The sequence below is a fragment of the Petromyzon marinus genome, chromosome 11 (genome assembly GCF_048934315.1).
Source record: "Petromyzon marinus isolate PM22_M1 ecotype Great Lakes invasive population chromosome 11, UKy_Petmar_22M1.pri1.0, whole genome shotgun sequence".
NCBI classification, from domain to species: Eukaryota; Metazoa; Chordata; class Hyperoartia; order Petromyzontiformes; family Petromyzontidae; genus Petromyzon; species Petromyzon marinus.
Window position 1 is genome coordinate 5,130,632 of NC_133677.1, and position 12,324 is coordinate 5,142,955.

Sequence of the window (12,324 nt, forward strand, 5' to 3'; positions counted from 1 at the left end):
CCGCAGCCGAAATCCAATGTAGCGATATGCAAATGCTACAACTATTTTTGTAATAACATTTTCCGGACAACTCGTTAAGGTTTTGGTGGGCCAAGGAGAAACAAAATCTGGCCAAACTAAACGTTTGTGGAATGACTATTAATATGGCACCTTCGAAGGTGATGCAAACATTGCTTCTTACAATATGGAGAGACGAGTGCATCTCGATTGTATGATGTAAGATTCCTGATACATGATATTGTCTCTATTTGTTAATTAACTTTGTGCTGTGATAATCGTTTTTCATTAGATTTTTTTGGAGCATATTTTATTCCCTGGACATGTTTCAATAAAATAATGAACACAATTTTAATTTCTTCATACATTTTATTACCAATCGAAATTAGTGCACTAGAAAGTATAATGCAGAGTTACTGCTGACTCAGAGGTTATCATTATTCTCATAGGTCGTTTATTTAGTTCAGTACTATATAACCCACGTGTGTTTCCAGAACGGTAGATGACAAAGTTTCCGTGATTGTAAGGCCTATGACAGACTTCTGTTGAGTTGAATAACATTTAAGTAATCTTTATTCATATGGGAAGATCAGAAAAACACAAAAAAACACTACAATGATAATGCAAAATACATTTGCAAAGTTATGAAAACCAATATCACGATAATCGACTTGTCGTGAATATTAATATCGAATTGTAAAAAATATTTTATCGTGACCAACACGAATGTAATCTTCAGTCCATGGAGGTTGTTTAACCATACTTCACCATGCTGTTCAATGTGAGTGGGTGGATGGGGACAGTCCATGGACCGATTCATATATCACTCGTCACCGACGTTAGCCGTGGCAGAGTATCGAACGCAGGTTGCCGAGTTCATAGTGTGTGTGTATGTTGAACTTCTTTCGCACCGTACGTAGCCAACCGTGCTGATCGAAACATTCTAACCATGGCTCCACAGCTCCCATGCGCTCCAGACTTAAATAAGTATCTCAACATTGGTTTGTTTGGCTATGGTATTTAAGCGACTACAATAATTGGTAATGGTATGTGCGTTTTCATATCTGCGTATGTGTTTTGGAGGAATACATTCTGAATGTGACATAGAAATGTATCATTCACGTATAAAAGGAACAAATAGTGTGAAAACATCTAAGTTGTATTTTTTACTCTGTGTGTGCAATGTGTTCTTGTGGACACATTTTTATTTGAATCAATTACCATCGAGACTTTCAAGTATCTAAATCTAATTATGTTTCAATGATGGTATTGTTATTGTACCACTTAATAATCGTACGCGGCTCGTGGAAATTACACGTCAACATACTTTAAAGTAAAATAAAAAATGATAGGGCCACGTTGGAAATAAACTTTTTTATGTATAATTGTACACCATGAACAACAATTTATTTTTGTCATGATATAACAAGAACATCCACACTTTGATTTGATTTTTAAGCGGTATTATTTGTAGACATGCTTTTGCCATGTAATGTAATCCAACTGTCAAATTTAAATGTGCGTTTCAAAAAAAAAGGGGCTTGATGCGTGAGTAAAGTTGATATGAAGGTAATGGTATCCTTTAAGCGGCGTTTGATTTTTAATTTATAAAATGCTGTCATGGGCAATGTCCCTCCGCGTAATGAATGCGCAAAGAGCGTGTTGAGTAAAACGCCGGTGTTATTTGAGCTCCGAGCTAAAATTCCTCTGTACATTTGAACTGCATTTTAAAACAAACTTTAGTGTATGGGGAAAAGGCTTTAGGATTCATCATCACTTGTTTACGATGTAAATGAGGAAGCGTTGTACTTTATTGAAAAGTGAATCACTGTAATGGTTTCCACTGGCTATTGTGCATATCTTCTATTGCAAGTATCCTGTTTACCTTATTACTATATTTCTGGAATTTTAAGATCGTAACTTAGCACAATTGTACAATTAAACATTTACGCAAGTTCACAACCTTTAACGGGCTTCATATTTGGAATGTTGCACAACCTTGAGATTGTAATCACGAATGTGGCTTACGTTGAACATTAAATAAAGTAAAAACCCTCACCAATATATCCCAAATAAAAGGTGTAATCGGTGATTACCGTAAGTCATTTTGCTACCACTGGATGCGATTATTCACAATGCAAAGACGTGGAGAAATCGATAGTTGGTTAATTTCCCTGCTACTTATAACGCTATTCATTGACACTTTTCATGGTCCTCTGAAAGCACTGCATTTTTATAATAAAGTTAATATTGCAGTAATTGTCTAAAGTGGTGTATTCCTTTATGTACGTGTAGATTTTTTTAATTAAAATGTCGGTCACTGGAAATATTCCAAAAGTTTAATTGCAGATATTTGGGTATCATTTGCGGACAGAAATATTGTCATCCTTTTCAACAATAATCTTATATATTTGCACACATTTAGTGTATTATCCTGGGCGTATTTGGTGCGATTCGTTGGGAATTGGTTATAATGATGACGCGGTCAAGTTTTACACGATTTTTTTAAACTCTAATTCTTTATTACAGTCCATGCTTGAAGAATAACTATGTATACATATTTTGTAATGTGAGGGTAAATACACCATTTAAGTGAAAACAGTATTCCCGACTGCAGAAAACGAATTCAATGATTTACATCCATGACGTGCATGCAGCATATCGGTACAGTGTCATTTCCTGGACAAAATAAACAATATCCTTATTCTTCTCAAAATAAATTAAGCATCGAAATATACACACGTTAATTTGTTCAACTAAAACGGCACTTCTTTTTTTATACACATCCGTGCCAATATTCTGCGTTGACAAATATGCCATCAAGTTTCATTAGGCTATTTACATCTACAATTAAACAGACGTTTAATCGGCATTTCGACGCTTGCACGCAAGCACAGGCTTGGGGGTTTCTTCTTCTTCTTCTTCCATTCCCCAGCACAACAAATCGGCACCATTTTAGACTTCGGTTCCGTCTCGCTGGTAGATGATATTGTTCACGCTGAAGCTGTATATTTGATTGTTGCTGACGCTTTGGCTCGCCGGGCTCGACTGGAAGTAGCCCATGCGGAGCTGTGCTGACGTGCCCGACGGCGGAGGGATGTCCATGATGCTGGGGATGGGCATCATGCTATGGTTGCCCCCGGCCGCCGGAGGGGAGAACTGACCGAGTCCCAGCGGCGAGTACGGAGCGGAGAGCGCCGACGAGAGGCCCTGCTGCAGCCTCCTGGGCGATGCGTCGTCTCCCATGGGGACCCCGGCCCCGAGCGGGCGATGATCCATGGCCCCGTCGTAGCTCGGCACCATCGAGTTCATGCTGCTCATGAAGTTGTTGAAGCAGGGCGACGAAGTGATGAGCGACGGCGGCGGAGGTTGGGGAGACGCTTTGGACTCGCCGTCCGAGCCCGGTGAGCTGGTGAGCCCGGAGGGGGAGGCCTCCATGCCGTCTTTGGTGATCTCGCTCGCCTTGATGTCATCCCCCTTGTCCAGCGCGGTGCCGTTGGGAGACATGTCAGACTTGCGCTTCCTCTTCCTTCGGAAGTTGCCGTTGTCGAACATCTTCTCGCAGTTGGGATCCAGGATCCAGTAATTGCCTTTGCCTGGTGAATTGAATAGAAAGTACAAAGTGGAGTCACGACTTTGTCGAGTTCGTAATTGATTGTGTTCTTGGAAATCTACTGCAGTCATCGTACACAGTCAACATTCTCGAGTGTGACATGCCATGAAAAATTGGTACGTTTTTCACAAAAATAATGTGCAACCCTGCATGTCAGTTGCAAGTAATTAAACCTACTCATAAACTTTAACATTTCACAATTGTTTTACCAGTGAATATCTTAATTACTAATTTTGATATATCCTAATTTATTACACACTGACATAAATGACAGTACGTAGTATAAATTACTCGAATTTATTTGATATGATTCAACAATTATAGCGACAACAACATGGTGATAGTAGATTTTCACTGTGAATATTATAACAACAACAACAACAACCCATGGCTCTATTGAATTGCCTATGTAATGGAGAAATAAACAAAAGCCCACGGCAATTATTTTTTGTGCAAACGGAGCAGCACCATTACCTGGGTCATCGTCATCTCTGGGCACTTTCTTGAAGCAGTCGTTGAGCGAGAGGTTATGGCGAATGGAGTTCTGCCAGCCGGCCTTGCTCTTCTTGTAGAAGGGATAGTTCTCGGCCACGTATTGGTAAATCTGGCTAAGCGTCAGCCTCTTCTCCGGCGTGTGCTGGATGGCCATGGCGATGAGTGCCGAGTACGAGTACGGTGGCCGCACCAGCCTGAAGAAGTCTTGCTGCCCCTGGTAGGACAGCCACGGGTTCATCTCGGCTCCCGCGCCGTAGCCCGGGCTCTGCGACTGCAGGAACTGCCTCTGGTTGGCACCGTAGTTGCACGGCTGCACGTACGACGGAGGGCTGCTGCCCACGTACGTCGGTCCGTTGAGCCACAGGTAGGGGTTGCTGGCGGGCGGCGAGTAGTCGCCGTAGCTCGACGACTGGTAGCTGGGAGGGCGCAGTGCGTTGGGCTGGTGGTGGTGGTGGTGGCCGCCGCCGCCGCCGCCGCCGACGCCGCCCAGGTTGTCGCAGTAGACCACCATGTCCAGGAGGTCGTGGGCGCTGTGGCCCGAAGTGGGCAGCATGGGCCCTGGAGACTGCTGCGAGCCGTGCGGGACGAAGGCGTTCATCGTTGTGGCTCTGCCTGCTCTTCGGTTGCTTATCTCCGTGCCTGGGGATTTTCTAAAGGTGCCGCTGTTACCTGAGCTGAGCTCGCCGGGCGAAGCGAGTGAGTTGGCTGCGGCGGGGGCTGCGATTTAAATAATCAGGGCACATAGCCTCGGGTGAAAAACCTGGGAAACTGGACTAGACCTGGTCCATTAGCCAGTGCAAGCCGGGTGCTGCAGAGTAAAAAAAAGAGTGAGAAGACTCAAAAATAAAGCTAAAAGACAAGCAAAAAAGACCCTTTGATTTATTTGTGAACTAACAGTTCGTAATAATGTTGTACGTGTTTTTTCTTCTTTCACAATGTTAAGTGGGAACTAAAAGTTTTTTTGACAATTTTTTCCAAAAAATGCCTCTTCCGGACGGGGTTTTTTTTTTTTTATAAACAAATGCTGCCCATTGTTTCATCGTAGAACGGTTAACTGTTACGTTATAGTATTGCTCTATTGCCAATAATTGCACAATGTGCACAAGTACTTGTTGTGAAGTGGGTCTTTAAGTATGAACAAGGACGATCTCAAGATGTTTATTGGTACTATCTTTTTATCGTGAATGACACCCACAATCACGCCTATTACTTTCTAAGTAAGGAAGGGCTAGTTGAAAATGTGCATAGGGTCCTTTTGTTTTTACCCTAGTCTCTCTGAAACGTTTGTGGGCAACCACTTTATTCATTTGGCCAGTTTTTTGTTTTGTTTATAAGGTTGGTCCATAATAGCAACATCACTTTTCTCTCGAAAAAAAGTGTCCAACGTGGAAAATGGTTATGTCTTTTGTCTTTTCCAAAGCATTATTTAGGGAATATTACGCACGATCAAAAACTGGCAACATTAGAATGGCTTAAGATGTCACCAATAATAGTGACAATAATGTTAAATGCCAAGATATCCAGCTGCTTAACCTTTTAAAGTTTTTAAAAAGTCATGAAAACTGACAGCCCCGTATTACACGTGAATATTGCTTATTAAAATTAAATCATTTACCATCCCTCAGTCACGAGGATTGTTTGACCATACTGTTGGTTATTGCCTTGGATTGGGTCAAATATCACCTGCCACTGATGTTAGCTGTGGACCAAAAGTTGAGCTCAGGTTTCCAGCACATTATGCTCACCACTGTGCCACCACTCCACCCCCAAATCGTATTTCTTTATTTTAAAATAGTTGACATTAACTGTGACTCGTAACATTGGCTAGCAAACTATGCAGGATTTGTATTTGTTAAAAATGCGTATTATAACCCATACAGTAAAAAATATTGTACACCTGAATGTTTCGATTTCCTCCAGTTTTAAATTAACTGAAGTCATATGACTGGCATTGCAAATACGCATACTTTACACATTTCAACAGTTAACTTTGCCGTATAACAAATATTAAAAAAAAACATTAAGTTATCGTGATGTATTTTTAATGATTTGTTGTTTTACTCATGTTAGCGAGCATCGTATACGTAACTAAATAAATTTCCCAAGTGTGCAAAAGTATCCAAAGTAAGCTTCAGAGGAGCTCTCCAGAGCTCCCTCGTGACGTGAGCAAAGCATTTGTGGGGCTGCATTTTTACCTTTTTAGACAATTTGTCATTCCAATTACGAGTGTAACGTTTCTGAAAACGTCCATGATCTGTGTTGATGAACGGTGTGCTGATGGAATAATATTGATTTTTGTTCGTTCTTTACTTAAAGTCAATGTATCTGCAATTATTCCATCGCCGTGTCTGCACATATTTATGTTTTTGGTAAATATGTTAGACAATAGCTCTGTATATTGAGTGCCTGCAATACAGCCGTCAATAATTATCCCTTGTCACTTGATCATTCGAAAATGCTTTTCGTGCACAGCATAACATTCTGCCCTCTGCTGGAAAATGTTGTCAATGTGTCTAAATATGTGCCTAATGTTATGCGGTTCAATACGTTTTATTATGCTGGATGAAGTGATTCAATGCGGCAATAATAGTGATGCGGTATCAATATTTTGTAATTGTGCGCTAAGAAAGATTGATTTCTGTAGATGTGTTACTGTATCCACTCGTGTGTTGAGAAAACAAACAGTAATTCAATATTTCACAGGAGCCACTTGTATGCACAGGCCTGCTAGACGTGTTTAATTATACCTCTCAATGTGGCATTTTGAAACATTACAAGATGCCTTGTGCCTTTGGTTATCCGTTGTGGTTCACCAGCGTAACAAGTTATTCTGTTAGAGAACAGGAGCCAGTCTGAATTGTCAATAGTGATACAATAAACGTTACAGCCCTTTCTAAATACGTCGTTGGATGAAGGAAGAAGGAGGCCTTCATCCAACAATGTATGTCATGTCGGTCATGGGGGTTGTTTTTGTCATACTTTATCATACTGAGCAGTGTCGGAAGGTAAAGGGGATAAGGCGGTAGGCTCAGGTTGATGGGTTCAGATATCACTTGCCACTGATGTTAGCTGTGCCTGGTGTGCTAACCGCTCGCTATACCACTGCTCCACCCTATATATTTGATGTTTATGTTGAATAGATAATACGATTTAAAGAAAAAAAATTGTTACACAATGGATATGTATGTGCTGCAATGTTGTTTATTTTATTTATATAAAATATTTTTTCCACCTTCGTTTTGCCTTTCATCAAATGTGCCCAAACGTTGCTGTTGGTGTTGTCTCAAGATGAATAATTCATTCGTACAACTCGAGAGAATGGTCTGTAGAAGCGGATATCTTCGAGTTGCTTCTGAAATCTCACCAAGTGACGCTGGGGACGTCACTTTCTCAGCTGCCTTGCTAACAACATTAATGTTTATCAGATGGCAGAATGTAGCCAATTGTCAAAAAAAAATTGTGATCTGATATTTTGCGCGTGTAGTTATTGATCACCGGGTCAAGATCATTAAACCATTATACTCCAAAGCCCAATTTCATCAATATTTGAACCCAGGATCTCAGTGGTGTATCTTTAATAATTGTTTTAAATTTTGATTGCATGTGCTCTCTGCACTCGTTGCGACGCTATCAAAATTTATCGCCACATTTGCTTGTGTAGATGTCGCAGTGTTGGTGGCACTGTTCTGGAATTATATTTTATTTTGCTCTGAGTGGACGAGTTAAACATTGCTGCTGTTGCGAATGTTATTGGACAACACCAATAAAACACCACTAAGGATGCAAATGTCAGCGAACACTCTTATTCATGCGATAATTTTCTGTCTGGGCGGTTCTAGCAATATGGATTACAGGATTATAGAACTGATTTTCATACTGATTAAAAGATCTGTGGTTTGGTATTGTGCTACTTCCACCGAGTGAACTATTCGGCTGATATTTGTATGGCACTAAGTAGACGTTAAAATGACCGCATAGATGAAGAATTGGTTTACTTTTAGAACCGAGTGGACAAATAACTTGAGCAGGTGGTCATACTTTTAATGGACAGTAATTGCCCCTTTTGTTATTTAGGTTTATTGACCACATCTCACGTTTGTGTGCAATATGAAATTGTGTGCAAACAACAAAACGCACGTGCCAAGATTGTATAAACCATGTGGCTATAAACACAATTAATGTAAACAAATACAGCTGCAATTCTTTTGTTTTCATCACCTGCAAATATTAACCATGTCGAACCCATTTCATACTTATGTATATTATTTGCTATCACACTGATGTGCCTTTTCAACAAGCTTTTTGCAGGTTAAGGTAGTTATTTTATGATCGTTGTAAAATTACCCCCTTGAAATTTAATTTCACGCAAAAAATGTCATGGTTTTTTTTTTAAAACACGTTTTCCCAACGTTATCTCGTTGTGCGTGTTTATCAAGGTGTGTCTATAAAGTTGTGTCTATAAAGTTGTGTTATAAAGTTGTGTCTATAAAGTCTTCAAGCATTGGCTCACCTACAGTGTGGTGTGGCGAACGCAGAAATGTGATTTCATGATTTTCTTTTAAAACCAAAAAAAACATGTTATGGTTTAAGGAAATAGATATACATAACCTACCAAAAACTCAAGTTTGGTAAACGTTCATTATCCATTGTATTGATTGTTATGTCATTGGAAAATTGTCCTCTTATTTTTAAATGTGGGTAGGACAGCGGCTTGTATGTTGCACTCTGAACCCCATGCCCCAAGTTCGTGTCCCAGCCGTGGACAACACGAGGAGTGAGCGATGTCTAAACCAGCCCTGCGCTACTCACCCCACCCTCCCCCCAGTCTTGCACCAACTTCGCTGACCAGCGTGGTGAAGTATGGTAAATACAAAATGCATGACCGACACACATTCATTGGTGGACTGAGTTGCTTAAATGTATTACTCATTCTTGTATATAAGTAGATCGTTAATAAGAGACAGCTACTATTTTTATACTGTTCTCACAGTCCTGCACTTGGAGTAACAAATATATACTAGGATTTTACGAATGTTCTGGTGAAATAATTCGATGAATAGGAGCACAAATTGAAAATATAAATTCATTTTAAATGAATCGTGGTCAATATTCTGTATCCGTTACTCCCACCTCATCGGTTCCGCTATCTATTAAATGTCTTACAAATTTATTCTTCCGCCGATCCAATTGAATGCAACGTTTATTTGTTACACGGAAAAATCCCGTTTAGCCAGTCACCCATTTAGTTTTGATGACAAAGCACTAACAATCAAGTTCTTGTTGGTATGGAAAGGAGCCCAGCCAGCAGCCATCCAGGAAACTCGAGGCAGAGATTTTTTTTTATCGAAGAATGATAATTATAATCCGTATATATAATTAGACTTTCCCATCAATCTTTGGCTAAGTTTAGTTTGTGCAAGAAAAGCCTCATCACGGTGGGGGGCTTTTTTTTTTTTTGGGCGGTGAACGTGGTTGTCTTCGGCAATCTCACAAATGGAATTGAGTTGTCCGCTCCTCACCCACGTCGAACACTCCACCTGCAAAGCGGAGGTTTTCCTTCTGCGTTGGAACTTGTAGGGCCGTGCATCTGCGCGTCTGTAAACACAGTGTGGAGTGGTGGCGTAGCGGTTAGCACCACTGCGCTACGAATCCGGCGACAGGAGTTCGATTCCCACTCACGGTCAACATCGGCGATGAACATCTGAACCGGTCCTGGGTTTTCCCTAGGTCGATTCAGTCTCAAATGAGTAAGTACCTGGTGTGATGTGTAAACATCGCCACTGGGGAGACAAAGGCTGTCGGGCGTCGTGCCGGGCCACCCACCCCCTCGTGTAACGTGCCGGCCTTCATAGGTACTGCTCGCTAACAGCACTTTCCCCAACAGTTTGTTTAGGCTACACGGAGGATCTTTGTCTTTGTAAATACGCGTGTACACGCGGTAACATTTTTCATCATGCTGTGTATTCGTATGTGTCTGGTTTTTTGCCAAAGGGTGGAACATTGATAATTGTTCTGTTTTGTGTTTATTTGACGTCTTGGCAGGACACCTGTGCACGTGTGTTGTCGCCTTGACGTGGCCATGGTGAGAGTGGCATTGCTCTGAATCTTGTTTTACATTGGCAGCCACCAAAACTCTTTAAGGATTGGCTCACCTAGGTGAGGTCAAATTACCTTGCATTTTTGCTCGAATAGTTGTCTATTCCAGAGTAACAGATCAACTAATCTTCCACTTTCATGTGCATGTTGAGCAAGAATGCATTAGTTATGTGCAGCTCACCGAATCTAACGATGCAGATCTCATTTATATTGTATAAATACAGAAACAACCGTTCTATCATAGTTATTATTTTGTTCTGTAAAGGCAGAATGCATTTCAAAAGAGCAGTACTGTACTTAACGTTTCAAATTGCTTGACCTATTTCATAAAAAAAAACTGATTTGGCACGTAAAAAATGGCGATTAGCTATCAAATCAAGTGCCTTACATTCTGTATAGAATTAACAACAACAAAAAACGAATTCACGTTTCACCTGGCAACTGAAAAACTTTGGATTGGGTCGGACAGCAGTTATTGAACTTGCACCGATTGCGAACCCCTTTTGGCTATTTTACTGCTTCAACCCTTTGGCAGAATTATCTGTGCGCTGATCAGTCTCCTGTTACAGCAGGCACGCGGCACAGGTGTGGAGTGGCTACAACCAGCCTCCACCGGAAAACAGAGCTATATCATCCTCCTGAGTGATGCGTCTGAGCATTAAGCTGGGGGAGAAACCCTCCGGCATTAAATACCGAAAACCATAGAGCTCTCTCGATCGCTAAATTTCAAATTGTATATTTTTTTAAAGACTAAGAAGAGGATCGTTTTGATTTAAAGCTTTCGTGACTACAGCGATTCATATTCTTGGTTCTTTTGGTAAAGTCACGTAGAAGGGAAACAATAAAATAATAAAAATATAAAACAATACAATTCTCACGACGTTTTGACTGCAACACAAGCAATCATCATCAGGTGTGAAAACCACAGCAAGAAAATTTGAAAAAAATGGCGGGTTTTTTTTACGTTAGCACCACGGAGAGCGATTTGGCAGTTATTCAGAAAAAAAATATCTCCAAAATCTTGAATAAACACAAGATCCAGGTCTGATTCAACACATTACATAAAATCCGTGATCAAGTTCCGTCTGTAAAATATGTGATTCCGGACAAACAATACCCTGGTGTCCACAAACTAAGTTGCTTCTGTGGTAGTAGTTACATTGGAGAAACCAAACGACATGTCTCGGACCGCATTCGTGAACACAAAGCAGACCTAAAACACGGTAGGACCAACACCTCGGCCGTGGCAGATCACCGTTATAATTCAGTAGGCTCACATGACATTGACTTCTCCAAGACAGAGGTTCTTTGCAAACCATCTGGCTACCTTGAGAGATTCGTTCATGAGGCTACCCACAAATACAAATACAAACACAGAGACAATTTCAACCGAGAAGATGGATTCTGGCTTAGCAATCATTGGAAGGATTTGATAAACCATTTCGGGGCTTAATTGATTGTTCACGCTTACGGTCGCTTTCAGACCGCATCCATTATTTTCATCTCCCCCCTCCTCTTTTCCGAACATAGATGGACTCATCTATCTGAACAAACTGCCAAATCGCTCTCCGTGGTGCTAACGTTAAAAAAACAGCCACTTTTTTAAAAAAAATCTTGCCGTGGTTTTCACACCTGATGATGATTGCTTGTGTTGCAGTCGAAACGTCGTGAGAATTGTATTGTTTTATATTTTTATTATTTTATTGTTTCCCTTCTACATGACTTTACCGAAAGAACCAAGACTAAGAGGATCGTTCTTAATAATCTTGAAGCTGCCCTGTAGCCACCAACTATCGCATTCACAAAGTCTCATTCTTTTTCACGATACTTTATTTTAAATATTTATACGTATATTTGCAAGCGTATAGTATGTATATTGAACTTATTTCACAGCTTACGTAGCCAGCCTTGCTAATCATCATCAATAGATTATCCAGCAATGCGTTACTGTGTTCACTTGGAACATCAAATGCGAATAGCGCATCATAAAATAATTGTTGTCGTGTTAACAATATGCATGCGTTAAACACATACATGTCTTTAAGCACGCGTGCGGTTTAAACATGCATGTATTTGAATAGCGATAAAGCATACAAAACTGGGTAACGTTTTAGAAGATATGG

At 40.6% G+C, this 12,324-nt stretch overlaps 1 protein-coding gene across 1 annotated transcript; it reads right to left on the bottom strand.

The window, feature by feature from the left end:
- Positions 1–1,356: 1,356 nt before the first annotated feature.
- On the bottom strand, positions 1,357–8,895 carry LOC116941307 (forkhead box protein I1-ema-like). Its single transcript, XM_032952225.2, has 2 exons — positions 4,085–8,895; positions 1,357–3,593 (listed from the first exon to the last, which is right to left on the bottom strand). Exons 1-2 carry the CDS (start codon positions 4,701–4,703, stop codon positions 2,953–2,955), a joined length of 1,260 nt encoding a protein of 419 aa, XP_032808116.1. The 5' UTR covers positions 4,704–8,895; the 3' UTR covers positions 1,357–2,952.
- Positions 8,896–12,324: the final 3,429 nt, after the last annotated feature.

What these genes read in the sequence shown, in the direction of transcription:
- LOC116941307 (XM_032952225.2), bottom strand. Translation starts at nt 4,703, where the DNA reads ATGAACGCCTTCGTCCCGCACGGCTCGCAGCAGTCTCCAGGGCCCATG. An exon ending in CAGAGATGACGATGACCCAG is followed by an intron (nt 3,594 to 4,084) that starts GTAATGGTGCTG and finishes TCAATTCACCAG; the next exon opens with GCAAAGGCAATTACTGGATC.